This window comes from Ptychodera flava, chromosome 2 (genome assembly GCF_041260155.1).
Source record: "Ptychodera flava strain L36383 chromosome 2, AS_Pfla_20210202, whole genome shotgun sequence".
Classification (NCBI taxonomy): Eukaryota; Metazoa; Hemichordata; class Enteropneusta; family Ptychoderidae; genus Ptychodera; species Ptychodera flava.
The window spans coordinates 6,977,925-6,998,830 of NC_091929.1; the positions used below are offsets into that span (position 1 = coordinate 6,977,925).

Genomic DNA, 20,906 nt, shown 5'->3' on the forward strand with positions numbered 1-20,906 from the left:
CGCCGTCGTCGAGTTACCGCTGAATTAAGATTGATTTTAGAGAGGGGTATGCCCGGAAGGGGTGGTAGCGTATGTGTGATTTCATAGCGACATAATGACCGATACATACTAAGGGTTGATGGGACTTCCGTATTTCTAATCTTTCGTTTAGGGGGTAGGAATGAGGACAAACGAACGTAGTTGCGTTTACTGTGCGCATGTTTTAATTATCCACGGCCCCTTATGTCTGTAGTGTCAGAGATCATACAATTTAGCTATTGACATTTCTCGCCTTTCATTTTTGACTACAGTGATTCTATCATTGAAATACTTGATATTCAAAGCCACGTTCCGAGGCAGATGATCTGACAGTGAGATTTTAAAAGATACTTTTGCGAAGCTTAAAGTTTGTCTGTTTGCAATTTTTCAAAATCAGATATAGGTCGTTCTCCAATGCTTGTCTGTGCTGTCATGGTTGTGAATTGACCTGGATGGCATTTATCAGATGTAGGTTGATATTCCTTCGATAATCATGAGATCGTGGGTGGTAATTAGTTATTCGATAACAATCTTCTGTGGGAGCTACGATGCCAGAAATGAATCCAGAAATACATTAAATTTTGTGTACGCTGTTTTAGGAGAAATTATTTGGTTAAATTAGTAACTTAGAAATAAAAGTTTTTGTTTCTTGCATAATTTAGATTTTTTGAGAAACAAATGTGGCATAACAACTAATCTACACTAATTCTAGTCAAATTTAAGTAAAAAAATCGATATATAAATTTATTTTGATTAAATATGTCAGGAACATAAAAGCACCAATGATTTCAACAAACCCGACTCTTTATAGTGGCGATTTGAAGTTTTCTTCATGCATCAACGTTTGTGTGTGAGATGCTGCCTATAAAAGTGTACTCAATTCCTATGCATGACCAACACTATATATTTTGTGTGGGGATAATCATGATATTGCGAATGGTAAATAGATATTTGATAACTGTCTCCTGTGGGAGCTACGATGCCAGCAATGTGCTTGGCAATACATGGAATTGTATATTATGCACTATTTTAGGAGCATTTATTGGATGAATGTAGAATAATAGCATTTATTGGATGAATGTAGAATGATAATATAGAAATAACGGACGACGCGCTGACCATTGACGTTCATTTATGGGCAAGGGCGAGAGGAAAGCCAAACATAAACGGGCTCAGCAAGCCTCGCGCATTAAAGTTTGGCTTTCCTCTCGCCCCCGCCCATAAATAAACGTTAATGGTCAGCGCGGAGTCTGTTATTTCAATTATATCATCAACGAACCCCGAAAAACCGTCAAAATTTACGAAAATTTCCCGTGCGAACGACAACGGGGCCCCAGAACATGTCAGTGAGTAGTGCGCGCTGCAAAAATTTTGCAAATCCGGAGATTTTTTGAAAAAAGCGTCTAAACTTAGCCCACAAATGCTCCATTTTATTTTGTGGTTGATTGTGATCTTTGTACAAATCACAATTTACGTTTAAGCCGTAAAGTTACTGTGTTTACGATATTATTCATATTCACGGGCATGAAAACAAACCTTTGCTGTGTATTTTTGGACAGTCGCGTGGTTCAGCTCGACCAATTAAAACGCAATGGACAGGGTATGTTAATAGAATTTAGAAATAAATAATTTTGATTCTGGTATAATTTGCATTTGTAAAAAATCATATATGCATTACATCTAATTAAAATTACAAAGCAAGTAATTCGATGTACATTAACTATTTTGACCTAAAATGTTAGAAAGGCTGCCATGATTTCAACAAACCCGACTCTTTATTGTGCCGATTTGAAGTTTTCTTCATGCATCATCGATTTGGTGTCAGGTGCTGCCTACAAAAGTGTACTTGATTCCTGCATGACTATTTAGTTGAATGAATTTACTTAATATCACCAATACTATATCTTTTGCGTGACTGTTTAGAAATTACGTAGGTATTGGTAACCTAGAAACAAGTTTCTATCGGTATACTTCGATCACGCACAAAATCTTTGTGACAGGTGTATTTGAAAGTTATATTACACGACAACTTTTCCCCACTTTGTTTTAGATTTGGTGAATAAGGCCGACTCCGAGCAAGTCGGCCATACCCACCATGTCTATTAAAATCCGTGTTCACTTTTCTTATATAGGCACGCACTTATATTGATCACAAACAGTAAACTTTGTCATAAGATATGTAAATAAATGCCCACTGATTGTTTTAGATTTGTTCGTATGAAAAGTTTTACCTTGAATTTTTTTAATAGGTTGAATTGAATAAGCAATTTATAATTAAGTCAAAAGAGTATATAGTCAGATGTTTGGTTTGATAGAGCAGCATCTTGGACCATCAACGGACTCTCTTAAGTAAAATTTTTGTCGACATGGAACTTCTATAAGAAAGAATAAATCGATGTTAACTTTGACAACTTAGAGTCTCTTCTCTGTACATGAATCCTAACGACCTCTCGCATTGTAATCCCGATGGATGAAAAAATTAACTATAATAACCGTCCTAAATGTACAGGTTAGTGATTTGGGGGACAAATCGGACGATCGAATTGGTGCATCTCTGTGATCTATTCAATCTGTAGACAACCTAACTAATCGTATGCTAATTAGTAACCCCGGATCAGCCTTTGTAGACTTAAAGGTGGCGTTGATTTGAGCTACATTTTAATGAAGAAAAACCACAGCACAAAACAAGTAACTGTTACATAACTATACGACGTGAATGAAGTACACATATACTTCATAATTTATAAAATGAACGTTCATTTAGGACGGTTATTACAGTTAATTTGTTTCATTTTCACCCTTAAGTAAAATGGTTTGCCATCTTGTAAGCTGTTTACAATGTATGCGATTAGAGATAGCGATAAGTGATTGTGTTGGGCAAAGCTCAATGCCTCATACACTATAGGTGGGTTTAGACGTGTATTTTTAAACCTGAGGGAATCTGATTATTCTTCCTGTAAATATTCCTTATCAGCGATCTAAGCGATCTCACGTTTACACGTCATACACAAGGTATGAATTTAGTTCCGGTCAAGCGCCCTCAGCGATATCTGGGCTAGAGAACAATCGCTTGCTTGCAATGGCGGACCCACACATCATGCAGCTGCTGTCTACGCTCTTTTTGTGTTCTGTCAACCAATCGAGACGCCTTCGGCGAAGAAATTTACTAGGAGAGAATATTGTTGGCCTCGCCCCGTCTGATGTCGGTATCTATTTCATGTTAAGATCAGACTCTTATACGGAAAATTTAGACAGTCAAAGTTCCAGCCAATGCGACACTAGTAACACTGGATGTAATTTCCATGCACACGAATACACCACACAATGAGGCAGTTGAATCAGTCGACAGAGCAATAAATCAGGAAAGATCATCAAAAAATAACATAATCAAGTAACCACCAACGAAATACATCAGGTGCATCCAACGGAGCTATTCATCGAAAAAGCTATTCCAGGAGCAATTTTTGAGGGCAGGGGAAATTTAATTTTGCTAGGGCAGGGGACATGTTTTTAGGTGGTAGGGGAGCAAATTTTAGGTTTTTTTTGTAGGGCAGGGCGGATATCGGTTGATTTTCCTGGGGACAGGACTTGGCGAAAAACTTTTTGAGGGGAATTATTTCCAGGGCAGGGGAAATTGGCAAGTTTTATTTTGGCTACAGGGCGAGGGAGCTTCAAAAATTCACAGTGGGGAGGGGAAACAGGCAAAAATAAGTGGGGAGTGGGTGAAAATGAAGTTTGAATGTGGGAGGGTAGGTCAAAAAATTTTCAGTGGGAGGGCAAATTATGAACAGCTAATTAATTACCCTCTTGACTTAAAATTAGTCAGTTCACATTATTTGTCATGTACAATATATCTTATCATAGTAAGGACCTTTTTAAAAGTGCATTGTTCGTTGGCTGCACCTGATACATGATAGCTCTGCTAGAAATAATCTTAAACAACACATTTGAATTGAACGATGAATTCTACGGCAAATATGGGGATGCTCTTATACGGAAATAATCTCGATGGGGTTGTTCGCCAGAAATAGCAGATATTACATTTCAAGAGACAGAAATGAGAATAATACTGAAATGCAAACAACAAATACCGACCTGGCTGAGATTCAGGGACGATGTTTTTCTTATTTTCATCGGAACACAACACGAACTCAATGAATTCTTATCAAACAACAACAAAATGCATCCTACTGTCAAATTTTCGTTTGAAAGCTCCTCTCAAGAAATCACATATTTAGACCTGACTATCTACAAAGGTCGTCGGTACAACAAAGAGAATATTCTCGACATCAAGACACACACAAAACCAACAGATACTTTCCAGTTCTTACAAAGAAACTCATGCCATCCGGCAGCAACATTCAAAGGTCTGATCAAAGGTGAAACATTACGATACATCAGAACACGTAACAACGAAACCGATTTTACACAGAAAGTCACACAATTTAGTGAACAAAAATTAGTGAAAAATTACAAGACCGACAATATAAAAAAAAATGAAATAGAACGCATTATCATAGAGACAGATCATAAAAGCAGGAAAAGACTGCTTGAAAGAACAACAAAAAGAAAGAAATAACGCCACCAACAATACAGTAGTCTTCATAACAACGTATAGCCCGTACATCGACATGACAACAATCAAGCAAGCCCTGACATAAAACTGGAGTGAACTTGAAAAAGACGAAACACTAAAAAAGCTGTTCCAAAACCAACCAATAATCGCATATAGAAGGAACAAAAATATAGGCGACACACTTATAAGCGCCAGACTTCACAAAAACTATAATAGCTCAAACTCAGGTTCACACGAACCCACACAAACACTACAAGATCAAACAGTAGACATTCTAGCTTCCCTACCAAACGTAAATGGAACAACATATTACCAAATAAAAACAATCAACCATTCAACACGTCTCACCAATCAAGCGACTGATGAAGAAAACTCTGTTTTCGAAACGTAGCGCCAAAGGATCGTAGTGTCACAGTAGTCTCTCCGCTCCAGTGCGGATTAACACAAGACACGTAGATTATGCGTACGTCTCGCCATGGCTAAGCAACATTTTACATAAAACAGCCAAACATGATATACACTTATATTATACACAATATCATACGCAAAACGCAAACAACCCAAATATGAACGATGAGTGGAGTTGCTTTCCCTTTACTACCAGTTGCTTTCCCTGCACTACCTACAACTCATCGTAAAATGGCATCGTTTCTAGCTCTGCCACCACGACGGTTGTTGTCGGACACGGACTTAAACTGAGCTCGCAACCGTTTGATTTTTTTGTGGCATTGTTCGGCTGTCCTCTCGAGTCCCTACTCCCTGGCCTTCGCTGCGACGTCTTCATACACTTGCCGATCCCTCGACGTGCCGTCCATCATACGGATGACGTTTACGTCTCTCCAGATTGAAATTAGTAGCCTGATCTCTTCCTGTGACCAATTGTTGCCGCGATCGCGAGAGCTTCTTACTTAAACACCGTCCATTGTGGTAATGACCGAACCGAAGACAGGACATAGTTCGGCGTTTAGTTCGGTGTTCTGGTCACATGTGTAAATAGGCCATTGTTAAGTACCGAGCACCGAACCTGGACCAGCCCTCTGACACCGAATTAATTTAGTTCTTTGTTAGTTCGGTGTTGTCTGTTCACACGTCCAACTGACACAGGTTTAAATTTATTCCGGTGTCAACTCTGGACTTAACTCACACGTATAAACCCCCCTTATACTTCACAGACAATCATTTGCCCTTGAAGGTTTTTGACTCCGTGTTATGTAATATCTGATATAGCTACTTAAGATTGCATATTATCAGTGCAGAAAGGGGGCTAAAAATGTTATGTTTTTTAATGCAAGTGTCCCGTAATGTTGGGAATATTCAACCATATTCGCCAAAATGTGTTATGTAACATTATTATTTAACGTATATCGTTGGCATTTGACAATTGCAAACCATTTGAACTGCATGAAAACCCAATAATACTTACTGTATTTGCATGGATTATTGCCTGTTAGTTATCTGAAGAGTGCATAAACAGATGAATACAGCTAATAATCCATTGCTTGTATTCAGCAAGCCTCTCTTCACGTGGATTCATGTGAATTCACGTGGTTTATTCAACAATACAGCCAATTTATTGGTATGAATTTATCTGTATTATTGCGTTTTGATGCAGTGTTGCATGTTTTGCCCAATGTACCTCATAGAGACGGAGATCATGCAAACATCTAATGTCAGAGTTCAGTAGAAGGTCGTCAGACTATATTAAAGACATTATGATTGCGTAGTACTCTGTTTACGGCTTCGGATAATTTGAACTCGACATGCGTAACTCAACGATCTAAAATTTAGTGATATTATAAACTTTCATTGGGCTAGGACCAGATATTAATAGACTATATTTATTAAAGACATTATGATTGCGTAGTATTGTTTTTACGGCTTCGGATAATTGGAACTCGACGCGAGTCACTCAACGATCTAAAATTTAGTAATATTGTAAACTTTCATGGGGCTAGGACCAGATATTAATAGGCAGTGTGAAAGAACATGTGGTTTTCTAATAGTTCATTTAAAATATATTGGGATAAAGGCGCATAATTTCTTGTTACACAAAGTACTGCATTGGTTGAAAATACACAAAGTTAAATGATTTTGAGATTTTAGTCCGTTGCAACTGCTCATTACACCGGTAATAAATTAGGAAACGTGCAACGGACGTTCTTTATGGTATCTGCACAACAGGGTAATTGCAAATTGAACATTTTTTACTCTTTAATAATAAGGTACAAACTTGCAAAAATGAGCTGGCCTGGTCCAAGCCATCCCCGGTTATAGTGCCTCACAGATTATACAGTTAACATGCCAATTTATCGACTTATATGCGATCACGAGTACTTCACTGTAGCTTGGTATTGAACATGGAATTTATTTGAGATTATACGTCACATCAACGCCTTGATCAGTACATCAACGCTTTGATCAGTCTAAAAACCCCTTAAACTGCCGACCACGCTTTGCATAAGCTCATTGGTTTGAAATTGTGACTCACCTCACTAAACGAATTTTATTTATTTCGTAGTGAATGGAATGAAAAGTGACCTATGCGGGACTCGAGCCCACATCCCCCGAATACATTTTGGATGCCTTACCAACTGAACTAATGGATCAGTCGGAATGTGGTCGGTCCTGTCACTGAGATGGGGCTCTTCATTTCATGTGCGTGTATGGTGAGTTTTGACTAAACTTATTACCTAATCTTTCTGTCTAAGGATCCTATGGATTCAACAGGGACTCGCACAGAAGTCACCAACTTAGGAAATTATTTTCGGTAATGAGGATTAGTCATACGAATGATAAAAATTACTCATACAATGATACCTGAAATAAGGGTTTCTATGTCAGACTGATAAAGTAGATTGCAGCATGGGCGGATGATTCCTTTTGAATGACGCAATATACAATGAATTGTGAGTTTCAAGCAATTGCATGCGCACCTGTGTTCATGCGCATCTGTGTCCATTCCTCCTTCTCCTCTCAAATATACTTCGTACGTTTGTAAATGCAATGAAACAAACATAGCGATTCCTTTTAAGATGTCTCGCCTGGGAATGCTTGATTCTTTGCTATTGAGAGTCCCGTATCTTGGCATAAGTTTTAGCCAGGGGAACGCATCAGGTAAGTAAATTTAAACCTCGGACAATTTACATCAACTTGTTGTGTGAAATGAGACATATTAGGCGTGAATTGAAACAATTTCCTTCAGGCGTCAGAATGGTTTATACTCTAACAGCACCTACGTAGCAAAAGTTTCAAGGTCGGTATTTTTGCAACATTTCAGCTCGGGTATTTAAGGATGGGGATCCAGCAAAGGGATTTCGGCTGTGATATCTTCGGTAGGTGAATATATGAAGTACATTTTAAGTGGAGTTCGATCGAGAATAACTGAATGTAGACATATCTTATATTCTTTCCGACAACGTGAAAAATTAAGCCGAATTATCTCGTGCAATTTACATAAGAAGGTTTAAAGTGGCCTAAATAACATATGAAGAAGGTAACGACTGTGTAGATCTTTTGCAAGCAAAAGCTGGCGAATGCCGTCAGTCAGCCCATCTGGCCTTCAACGTGTCTTTATGTCGTTAGCAATCGACTCTGAGTATTGCTTGTCAAAAGCATACAGCAAAAGTGAGACACCATTTTTACACAAATTCTATGAACATGCGATACTACATCAGTGTGCCCCTTCATTCTAAGCTAGCACATAAATGCGTATCAAGAAAATGGAAATAAAAGCAACGTGCTCGAGAATTATTACTCAAGATGGTTTTCATCAAATCAATCGAAGTGATTATGGGCGACTCATTCATTTCCATTATATTAGTTGTCTTCAGGAAAGAAGTACTTCTACAATATTTTGTGGATGCCAAACCCAGCTTTAAATAATTTTGACTGGATATTTTTGGTCTCACTAGTTAAAGATTCATACACTACGTTAAAACTCGCCTAATGGCAGCATTCCATTGATAAATGAGTACATTACTGTCGATATGGCCATTTCGAATATTGAGAAAGTATCGATAATTGGAGTTCAATTGAGTTTGCAAGGTCTTATGGTGATCATCTGGGACATCACATCGGGCAAATGAGAGCAAAGGGAGAATGACCTTAGGTGCATGGCAGTGGCATACATACATACATACATACATACATACATACATACATACATACATACATACATACATACATACATACATACATACATACATACATGCATGCATGCATGCATGCATGCATGCATGCATATAATAATTTTGACTGGATAATTTTGGTCTCACTAGTTGAAGATTCATACACTACGTTAAAACTCGCCTAATGGCAGCATTCCATTGATAAATGAGTACATTACTGTCGATATGGCCATCGCGAATATTGAGAAAGTATCGATAATTGGAGTTCAATTGAGTTTGCAAGGTCTTATGGTGATCGTCTGGGACATCACATCGGGCAAATGAGAGAAAAAGGGAGGATGACCTTAGGTGCATGGCAGTGGCATACATACATACATACATACATACATACATACATACATACATACATACATACATACATACATACATACATACATACATACATACATACATACATGCATGCATGCATGCATGCATGCATGCATGCATATAATAATTTTGACTGGATAATTTTGGTCTCACTAGTTGAAGATTCATACACTACGTTAAAACTCGCCTAATGGCAGCATTCCATTGATAAATGAGTACATTACTGTCGATATGGCCATCGCGAATATTGAGAAAGTATCGATAATTGGAGTTCAATTGAGTTTGCAAGGTCTTGTGGTGATCGTCTGGGACATCACATCGGGCAAATGAGAGCAAAGGGAGGATGACCTTAGGTGCATGGCAGTGGCATACATACATACATACATACATACATACATACATACATACATACATACATACATACATACATACATACATACATACATACATACATACATACATACATACTTACATACATACATACATACATACATACATACATACATAAATAATTATGCAATACTTGCAATCATTGTTTTATTTCTGCATAGCTACAATATATTATATTACCATCAACAGTGTCAATATTTAAGGAGACATATCCACGAAAACTGTTGAAATGATTCAAGCTGCAACAGAAAGGATCGATGATAAATACGAAAGAAGTTTGGCAAAGCTGATTGCAGTGATGCAGTGACTATTACTTAAATGTGTTTGGCATGGCAGAACTAGCAGTGAAATTTCGTCTTCGGATATGCTGGCACATAAATGTGACTTACAATCCTGAAGAATTGTGAGTTTGGTAAATGTTCTTGTGTTTCGTTCAGGTGCAATCGGCGGTACGGTGGTCTTCGAATTATTTAAGGGCAGCTGAAATGTGAATAAATAGATACAGATCAGGGTGAAAATGATCTCGTAGAAATAATGACATGTTGTAAACTTGTTTGCACCAGATGTTAAATGTACGAGTTCGGGGGAGCTACAAAGAAAGGTAAGATAACCTGATACCTGTGCACTTAGCATTACGTGGCAGGTCCAGCATGTTATTTCAGTTCAACATAATCAGAGATAGGATTAGCTGTACGCCAGACTAGTGAACCTTAGCATTGGAGTATGGGAAAGAAACGATTTACAACTGAGGCCGCTTTTCCTGAACTAAGACCTCTTGAAAACAGGCATTGCCCCTCCAAAACTTAAACAAAAACAAAACAGTCCAAATATTTAGAACAAAAAGACTTCAAGAAGTGGTAAAAACCACAGTCACGGCTGTAGTCGCACAGGAATTGTCACATGACAGATGAGAATAATTATCATATTAGAAGCTAGAGGATAATTGTTCTTTGATTCTATAATGAGAGGGAGCTCAATGAACTCTCGAGTTGGAATAACTACCTCGTTGTGGTAATCGGAGGGGGGTAAGCATGCTTTCAGTGTTCATTGGCAATTCTAAAAAATAATGTTAAAAGTGGCAAGTTGTTTTTAATCAAAATATGTGTCTGTTAAAAGAATCGCCTCGATTTTGTATGAAAGATTATTAATTTCATAATAAAGAAAGCTGGATTATTTTCAACTCAGATGTCTGCCCTCCTCGTTGTTAAAATATTTATTACTGTCTTTGTATTGTTAGGATGTTTCTATAGTTTCGATTCTGTCGCAGAAACTACAGCGATGGAAACGCTGTGCAATAAAACCTACATACAACCCTGCGTAATTTGTTCAATATAACGCAAAATGCTGGTACTTCAGTTGGTTTTGTTGAATATCGTGTCACCATTTTCTCATTCTTAAGAAGAAAATTAGTATATAGCCTTATCACATGAACAAGCCAAGTTTATCGTCTCTGAACAAAAAAATACGGGATTTATTCTCTGGTCACGACAACCCGCGTTTATATCATCAATTTTGGTGCGTCGGACATTTTTTGCGTCGATCTTCGGTGTGCTCGTCACTGTAAACAAACAACATGGCAGCCGGTATTATTCCCACGATCAAAATGTGTCTGACGTGAAAATGTCACAAACATAGTCATGATTATTAGAGTCTGATACAATATATCAATTGGGCAAATTTTTGAGCCCTCGTGTTTCAGTTTTGTCGCCAACATGCATGGGGTTCGTATTCGTATAGACCCCGCCGACTCCTGAACTTTCGACGCACTGTGTACTCTCATGCGGTAGACATAAGGTTTCCACTGCAACAGGGGGGTCACGTGCGGTGTCCAGGCCTCCAAAAGTCATGTAATGAAATCAATATTTTCACAGACTACGGCAATAATAATCCAAACAATATAAACACAAGAGTGTACCTCTATATTCCGAAGGAATTACGTGAATAATTTGCGGAAACAACGAACTCGAAGCTGGTCGCGTTACCTTGGGTTCCGTACAGTGTTCGCGCCGTCGAGATTCAGTCGATGTTTGTTCCCGAAAGATATCGTCTCTTCGTCTGAGGTAAATTTCTAGGCCTATGCTATCTTTGAAATAGTGAATAACTTCGCGGAAGGTAGTGTAGACCGAGAGGTCGTCTGGCATTTGCTCCATACACCAACGAACGTGAACGCCGTGTTCCCGGCTCACGCGACGGACGACTGGAAATGAGTGACAACTTGCGCACGGCGTATTGATATTATTCCTAAAGTTGTTCAAAACTTTTAACACGGAATCGTCATGGAACTTCTTTTACTTTGCAAAAAATAACGAATTCTTGGCTTGTGCATGTGATAAGTATATATTCCCTAATAATTTTCCTCGTTCACCTCGGAAAATACTCGTGACGTAATTGCCGTGTCACCACGAGTCACCACGAGTCTTCAATTCGTGGTGACACAGTCATTAAGTCACTCGTATTTTCCTTTGCTGAATGAAGAAAAATATTTGGGAATAATATCTAATTGTCCATTGACTGCAATGTATAAGACAACAGTCTTTTGCAATGTATGGACAACTCTCTTTTGAAAAAATCAGTCATGTCAGATGTTCGCGGTTTTTTTGGATTGCAATAACACTGGAGTTAGAGCTGTTATACAGAATGATCTCGATTTAAAAGGATTTTAAGTGCTTTCTTATTGCAGTCCGCTGTAGTGTGGTTGTCTTTCTGTCTACGTAGCTTGTTTTGGTTTTTTATCCAAGGATAATCTTAGCAGGTGGAATAAATCTAATATGATCAGAGAAATTAAGGCCACAGAGCCGCACCCTATATATCAAATAAAGTTTTTGCTCAGGTCATTACTGTAAATGGATTTCGTTAGATTCAAGTACAGGCGTGAAGCGCTAGCGCCACCACTGGCCGCAATAAAAGCCACCCATACGTGACTGAAACGTTATAATAATTAACGTGACCAGAAACTTTTTGGCATACATAATTCATAATACCAACGAGACAATGATAAACACCAACCTTTGTGGGATAACCCAGCTTTCGGCGAACTCTGTGGTGTTAACAGTCTTTGTACCATCAGACTTCACCAAGTCTTGACCTTTGACCTGGCTTCCATCGCCGAACAGTCCACACAAATACCCGGCCAGGTTTCTGTTACCAATGGATACCGAAACTTCATGAACCTTTGCATTCCAAGTCAGAGTTAGGTCATTTTGCTTGAGGTAGAGTTTGACACCTTTTTCTCCAGTTTTGATGAAACCCAAACCACTTCCAATGGACAGTATACGGTGGAATACAGGAACACCATTTACCTTACCAAATCAGAGTTTGAAATAAAAACAGAATCGCCAGGAAATAAATTACTTCAATTATAGTTAATATAATTAACAAGATGTAAAGCTTAATTTTAGACGATATAGTGAAGAGTTTAAAGGCATGAATCTGACAAAATTTAAAATTGAGGCGTAGGCGGGTGGTGGACACTATTTCTGTTGAATCTATATCATCTGATATATTGCTACAGATAATTTTTATGTCTTGTGTTATTACGATCAAGTGTTTAATCATTTTATAACTAATAAACTGGCAGTTGCGAAGATAAGTGATAGCAAACTTTTGGATATCAACGTCACATCATTTTCTTATGGTCCCTAGATATGCCTATGCTTATCCATGACCTTGGCGACCCCTAGGTTTGCAGTGAATGATACGAAACATCGACTACTTCAACCAATGTACATTCTTGCACAACCGGTTTAAAGGAATATAATTAATTTTAAGATAACATGTGTGCATGACTGAATTTGTTCAAACAACGTTTTTTATTTTGCTATTGATATCTAAACAATCGTTCTTCCGAAGTTGGTATGAAAAAAACAATTTGTTTAGCTGAACATTTTTTTGCGTTTTAGTCAGTTCATGGCGTTTAATAAACAATTATTACTTAGGGATGGAAGGATAAGATTTAAGTTAAATGTAAAAATTAAAGTGAATAACACGCTTATGCGCAGAAGTCTGCATTCTAATGCAATTTAGGAAAGGTTATTAAAAGATGGAAAAGGGGTGTACATTTTTGATGGCATTCTGACAGAATATCGCTTAAACTTCTTTGAAATTCCGAAACCAACATAAGGCCTACTTATGTAGAACTCACAATAACGGCGTGATTTTCCAGAAAGGTATAAACGTTGGAGCCACCGACTCGCGTTGTCACGGCAACCATTCTAGTCGGAGGTTCTGTGGGATGGAAACGTCCGCGAAAGTCAGCGGAGATGTCAAATGAAGGCGGTGTACCACGACAGTCCCTTGTCAGCGTGTAACTGCAAAAACCTTGGAAATTGTATTTCAAGCCACTGTAGGTATGCAAATGGGGATCTCCTTTACCGCCACCAGAGAGACCTAGAACATTAAAACATATGTATTAACATTAATCCAAAACATAGAGTATCGTCTGTGGTTTTGACTTCTGCTTTTGTTTGTTTGGGCGTGTTTATTTTGTTTCTAATATATCATTATATCATGCATGAAAGTTAAACATTAGCGAGAGCATCAACTATACACAGTGACTAGCTAATTTTAGTGTAATAACGTACCGCAATATTTTCCCTTTTGACCTTTTGACATTTTGACCTTTCCTTTACGTAAGGCCTAAATTGTGTTTTCTGAACTTCCAACAAAGTATTCGTATTAGAAGGGCACATGATTTCCACGAACAAACTTTGATTAACTGCGAAAAATATATTGCACAGAGGATGCTTTGAACGGAACAATATGAAATAAAAAGGAATACAAACGATGTTAGAAGATTATTGAGTATTCTGACCGACACACAACCTCTCTGCTTCTATTACTTCAGCTGGTGTTAACTCTCTGTCGTAAATCTGCACACACGTGACTATGGCTCCAAGGAATCGATCGTCTGTGTCCACTACTCCAATTCTGGCTTCATAATTTGTTGCTAGCTCGATGGTGCCAATGTTTGTAGAATTTACCACTTGGTTTCTTATCCATAGTTTAGCCTCGCCTGTCTTGTTATTGTAACTGACGCTAATGAACTGCCATCTGTCCGGCTGCACTTCATCCGTTTGCAGAACTTCAGTGGTATCTAAGTCACGTGTAACGAAGTGCGCTGAGACGTTGTTATCCCAACCATAGATATGCACGCCTTGGCCTTGGCTATCATTTTTGAAGCTGAAGAGTGGACCGAAACCTCCTTGTGGTTTGAAGCACATCAGGATATGTATTGAGTACCTTGTGTCGTATGCACCATTGTTAGGGAACTCAACGTATGAATCGGGAGAACCGGTGAAGTTGTATGCGTTTTCAATCAGGATAGCGCCACCACCGTTTTCCCCGTGGTTGTCATTACCAGAAGTGTCGTTCAATAAGTATTCACTATTCATCGGCCAGTATGCAACAGGGTCCGGCAGCGCTGTCAATAAGACAAAATGTGCATACAAAGTATTAGTTTTTTTTTTCAATCCCCGTGTTCTGAAAAGGCGTATAGCAGAGACGAAACACATAGATTCGGGGAATAAATTCAAACCATAAATGGTACAACCTGGGGTACATCGCATAGGGGTGACCAAAATTTTGCTGATCGGATATAGCTTGTACGAAGTGGCAGAGCTGATATTCCGTTGGCAGCTTTTGATAATTTAGTGAAAGGCATTCGAGAAGGTGTTTGTCAAAGTATTGTTATGGTTGATAGAGGGAATATGCCTAGAACCCACCAACTAGCAGGAACAATGATCAGGCATCAGTAGGCCAAATTCACTCTTTCCACATTGATTTGAATTTTCGGTTGGCAAAATGTTGTAATTGAATTGTATTGTTATTCGTATCGCCGATGATGTATAATTAAAGTAGAATGTAGCCCGGGGACAAACATTCGGAAACCTAATGTTTACAATACCTTTCTGATCTATCTGATCTATCTATTGTATGAGCTCATTTTAAAGATCTTGCAATTAGAAAGCAATTCACCGCGTCTTAGTGTTTCAAGACCCCCAAAAATATTTTTCTGCACAAAGCAATTACAGGGATGGCGGCCGATTTGTATTTCATATATTAGTGAATGTTATTTGTTTCTCTGGTACCAAACCTTGCACGGTGGCCCAATAACTCTTGCTTGGGTAAGAGAATTGTAGAAATTTTCATTTGGAATAGTTTGCGCAAAACTTTAAATCTTGCGTTTTCGAGGCTACCTTACAGTATAGATTCACTCTAAGACCATCTAGATAGAGTTCTCTACAGAGTAAAATCACAAGGATATGGCGCAGCACTACACGTCACATACTTTACGAGCTACGACAGTAGACTTGGTGCTAAGTCAGGCGAGGGTGGGAGCTCAAGGTTTGTTTTTGTGTGTTTTCGGGGAGTCATAGCGCAGTGGCAAATGATAAGAGGAGAAGAATACATATTAAAAATACAGCCCAAATTGTACGTACGTCTTTTTACGTTACTGTGACAAATTTCTCCCTATAAGATTTTATCTGGACAAAGCTGCAGTTTAGATAATAGGGTGGGGAAAGTAGAAATACAAACAGTTATTCGCTTACACACATTTCATCATAGTGTTCGCATCATTTTGTTCTACTATCATCAAATCTGTTGATAGCGGGCAACAATTTATATGATCTACTAAAATTGCTAAGTGATTAGACAAATATTTGTATCGTGTCAATAAATGGGTTCAACCACTGGCTGTGATATGTTTAAAGTTTGCCGAAAGCTTATTTAAATATTAACTAAACATAAATAGTATCTTGGTTTCCGTTTAACGATAAACAAAGTGGTGACATGTGGACGATAAGCTGCTGCGACATGTGCTGATGAGTAGATTTGCATGTAATGTTATTTCTCAACAGCGTTATGCCAACATTTCTGCTGCTACGTCTTTCAATTCTAACCATAGAACACGCAGATTTATGTTCGAAGAGCTGCCTCATTAGAATAAGATTAAAACGTTCACAACTGAAAAAAATGATTTCTTCATTCTGATTCAGTCCTTTTGTGATTATGAAAGTTAGGTAGTTTAGATTTCATTATTGTTGTAGTTTTTGTTCCCCAATTATTCATTCAAAATGCTTCCAAAATCTACTTTATCAAAACAAGGTGTGATTAATAGAATCTCACACCCCCAAGGACCTGGGATCAGATTTCTCACACGAGTTGGGGATATTTTGTCTCACACGAGCCACAGGCGAGTGTGAGACAAAATATCCCCAACGAGTGTGAGAAATCTGATCCCAGGTCCTTGGTGTGTGAGATTCTTTTTCTCACATGACCACAAAATGCGTTAAATTCATATTGGACACTTAAAATATTATCAAAAATCGTGACAACTCTGTCGTCTGCCGCTGTACTTTGACCTGCTTACTTTGTAGTTCTAGTCCGTGTGTTACTCGTCGTGCCATCGGATAACATTTTGCGCGTGGAACAAAACAGACTGCTTATCATCCAATCAGAGGTCGTGTAATATTTACTGCAGAGTGTGGGACGGTTTCTGAGAGTGTGGGATCGATTTATCCCACACTCTCGATCCCGCACTCCCAGCAGCCAGGAATGTGAGAAACGGTATTCTTCAGCATCTGGTGTGATCATTCTAAATTTGAAAATTGACATTTGCTAGCCAATGGCCGCCTATGTGCCTGACACAAGATCGTGCAGACATATAAATTTTGTTGACACAGTATTCGAATCTCCTACCTCTGAGACACCCGTTGACTCAATCTAGACCAACTGTTTATCAACAGTCAACTGGTCCCAGGGCCGACCTTATTCGTCCACTTACAATTTGGATGGTCTCAAATTTGTTTTACGTCTGAACTATGGCCGACCCAGAGGCGACCTAGATTCTGTAGTGTGAACATAGTTATAGCTATGACAATTCGATAATTATTTTTTTCGGAATCGCCCTTTCTAACTTGTTTTTCAAATTTCGAATTTGTGTCAAAATGCTGTAAAATCGTTCAAAACAACTTCCTAGTTGCACTTTCCACTTTTTAATTAGCAACTGTCTTCATTGTATTGAGTCGTTGAGGGAAGGTCATAATTTTGAAATTGATTTAATTAATTATTAATATCCAAAGATAGAATGCTTTCGGATACGTAAATGCATCATGGTTGATAGTTGATGGTGAATTGTTAATATTAACGACCTATTAAAGTAATAAAAATTTCGGAATAGGCCTGTTAACAAGTAAAATACCGTAGTCAGACTACTAATGTTCTACGGCAAACTGACGCACATGATGCCATGTTGTCATAGCGATACGGAACAATACGTGTTGACAAACGCATGCACATTAATATACTAAAATATTTTTGCTATGTATGTTTCTGCGTATGATTTTGTTTGTACCGTATTCTTTCGAATTAAGAGTTCACACATACCACGACGAGATGGAGAGGCATATGTTTCGCGGAGAAACACATTTCGTAGGGGCTTGTCACTCGAAGGACGCTAATCATATAGACACGCACAAACAATTAGAAGCAGGTGCGCACGGTATGTTCACAAAATTACAATTATCCGGCATATAATAAACACAGACTAATCTTAATCTTGTGGAATATCAAAACTGAATCTCTTTTAAATGCATACTAGAATGTCACAGCTTGTACGCAATGCACATTCGGTTAAAGGGGGCGTGGCTATGGATAATTAAAAGGCGAGCATGACAAACAAAGTCATCGCTGTTAGTGGGGGTGGTCCGCCTCTCCTACAGTGAGAATCATTTGCACCCTAGTATTTTTATTTCCAAGGAAGAACAGTGAACGATATGCAGTTTATGTAAGTGTGTATTTACATAAGGTAGAATTGGCATTTTAGTGTTGCTTACTGCGCATGTCAAGGAAGAAGGCACCATAGGACAAAATCTCAAACGAATACAGTACTCTTTTGGTCGACCACATGCGTGGGCTCATTTTAAAGCCTATGTCGTAAATAAAATTGTCACCAGCTGTTTTTGTGAAAACCGATAATTTCATTTTCTCCCAACAAAATCCAAGGGATGGCAGCTATTTTAAATTCATATGACATTGTGTAAACTTTAGGTAATGTTTTTCACTCGTACTAAACCATGCACAAATGTTATGCTTGATTTGGCAAGATAATGGTTGAAAGTTTCATCGAGAAAAAAATTTGCAAAAGTAATTATCAAGCTGTCAACAATTCAGAATCAACCTCAATTCCCGATGACGAACCGAATTGGAATCGGATGTTGAATATTAATAAGAATATTTATCACAGTTCCCCCTATATTTATCTCTTATTCCCTGCTATTCCTTGACACATGTATTCAATAATATTCTAAAGATGTATTCAAGAAATAAAAATTCCTAATGTAAACAATGATAATGATCACTTACCTCGTCTGTGTGGTAAATGTACTCTACTTAGCATTTTCTGTTGTAATAGAAAAGACAGACAAACATTATTATTACATACGTTGTAGAGCACAGTCGATTGTTGTTTTGTGTCATAAATTTTCGTTTTTTACGACTTGAAGCATATCAAGAATTAAATAATGTGCTGTCTTCGATAATATGGAGAAGAAAGAACCAACACTTATTAAGCGTCTTTTTGATTTGAAATAACTATATACTTAGAAGATACTATGCAGATTAAATTCCGAGTGAGAAAATGAGTCGAACCAATATCCTTCCATATTCGCAACATTGCAAGCCTAACCAAGACTGATTTCGGCATTCAGCTGGTTATATGTTAAGCAGTAATTTTGGCTTACGGAATGGAGAGAACAAACAGGGTCCTCTCTAAAATGTTTTGAATTACTATATTCCCCACCATTTCTCTGCCACCGTGAATACTTACTCGACTCTCCGTCTTAAATGCATTGACCAAGCATATTATTACAAGAACTGCAAGATGGATCTTCATTATCGGTGTTGCTGTCGGTGCAAATTAAAATAACATCAAAGAAGCTATGCACAGCTTTTCTGCTGGATGTCGCGACTCTTAGTAACAGTTTGCGCTAATGGTGTTTATATTCATAGTGATTTTTTCAGTAATCCTCGAGGTATGTCATTCTGTAAATATGTACCATTTAAATTTAATAATAATTCTATATAATTATCCCATCCTGCCCATATTTCCGCCTATAAATATCAAGATCTTTAGCACTATTTTATTATAGTAATCCGAATCTTGTCTGTTTATGTGAACCTACTCTTCAGAATATTAAAATAATGAGACAGTGTCACTCTAGGAAGGGAAATATTACTATATTGCCCGCAAGAAAAATAGAGCTCATGACGGTAATGTTGATGACGTACGAATCAACTGCGTTGTATCTTCAATATTACCTTCAAAGAACCAGCGCAAGGGCAGGCATAAATTGTAATCTTGCCCGTCCAAACACCCTTATTTTCGAATCTTCGCGTCAATTGTGGTCAAATATCAAGCCTCGCCACTGTGAAATATTCTATTCCTTGCTCGGATCACAGTGATTGAAGTTCAAGGTCAAATTATCAACATATAAAAAACGGAGACAGTGTTGCGTGGGCTTTTCTTTTAAAATATAGATAATGTCACCTAAATTGAGTCGAGCTAGCTTCTCGAACCTTTCCGAAAGCCATTGCTCAACCGGAAATAACAAGGGAATGTACACGGTGATGTGGTTTTCGTGGAAACGACGCGCGATATTCCGCAAAATGGTAGTGCATACGATATGCTTTATCACTGTTTGTTCTTTATCAGATAAGTGTGGGTCAGTCAATCAGAGTAACAAAACCGAACGTGAGATTTAAAATATGAAAATATGCATTAAACTTGTTTGTATGCAAAAGAAATATGCTTCAGTTCAACGAGTTATCTAGGAGAATTATGGATAACATTGCTTACTGTGCGGGGATGATATGGAAGATATACATAGTAGTGCAGAGATCCTTTGACAATATTCTTATTGCAGGAGAATTGTTTCAGTATGGCTAAAACAAACCCCATGCACACACAGACATTCAAAAATATCCAGCATAGAATGAAACCATTCATAGTTTGTTTTACATATGTCTCTTAATCAAGGTAGACACTTATACAGATAGTTGGATAAACAATTTGAATCAGTGAAGACCTATTATATTAGACAAGAGGCTTCTGAGCGGATTTATTGAATATGTAAAAATAGCGTCAATGTCGCTAAAGCATGACTGCCTGTGATTGAGGGTGCATTTATGGCGTAAGTGTAACCACGAATTATAACAAAATGATCTTACATAATGTGAAAGCCAACCCAATCCGAAAACCGATGTCATGCCTGTTATCCAAGCACAACCCAATTCCAACACTCTCAAGTACCCAGGTCCTGTATTTGCATTTGACGACTCTTATTTTTAAACACAAGGTCGCCGTATATACAACTACATGAACATGTCACACAGTCACTTGTAGATGTGATTAAGCAGCAGTATTTAGG

At 38.0% G+C, this 20,906-nt stretch overlaps 1 protein-coding gene across 2 annotated transcripts; it reads right to left on the bottom strand.

Moving 5' to 3' along the window:
* Nucleotides 1–9,613: 9,613 nt before the first annotated feature.
* On the bottom strand, nt 9,614–19,464 carry LOC139152371 (alpha-tectorin-like). Of its 2 annotated transcripts, none has more exons than XM_070725510.1 (6): nt 19,307–19,463; nt 18,844–18,880; nt 14,291–14,899; nt 13,622–13,866; nt 12,487–12,779; nt 9,614–9,960 (listed from the first exon to the last, which is right to left on the bottom strand). In XM_070725510.1, the coding sequence occupies exons 1-6, from the start codon at nt 19,370–19,372 to the stop codon at nt 9,951–9,953; spliced, it is 1,260 nt and encodes a 419-aa protein (XP_070581611.1). In that variant the 5' UTR covers nt 19,373–19,463; the 3' UTR covers nt 9,614–9,950. The 2 variants fall into 2 exon arrangements, with proteins under 2 accessions (XP_070581611.1, XP_070581605.1); XM_070725504.1 differs by lacking the exon at nt 9,614–9,960 and adding an exon at nt 10,954–11,038 and having other exon boundaries at nt 19,307–19,464.
* Nucleotides 19,465–20,906: the final 1,442 nt, after the last annotated feature.

Coding starts and splice junctions, on each gene's coding strand:
- LOC139152371 (XM_070725504.1), bottom strand. CDS start 19,372: ATGAAGATCCATCTTGCAGTTCTTGTAATAATATGCTTGGTCAATGCA. Junction 18,881..19,306: donor CATTTAAGACGGAGAGTCGA/GTAAGTATTCAC, acceptor CTATTACAACAG/AAAATGCTAAGTAGAGTACA. Junction 14,900..18,843: donor ACATTTACCACACAGACGAG/GTAAGTGATCAT, acceptor TCTTATTGACAG/CGCTGCCGGACCCTGTTGCA.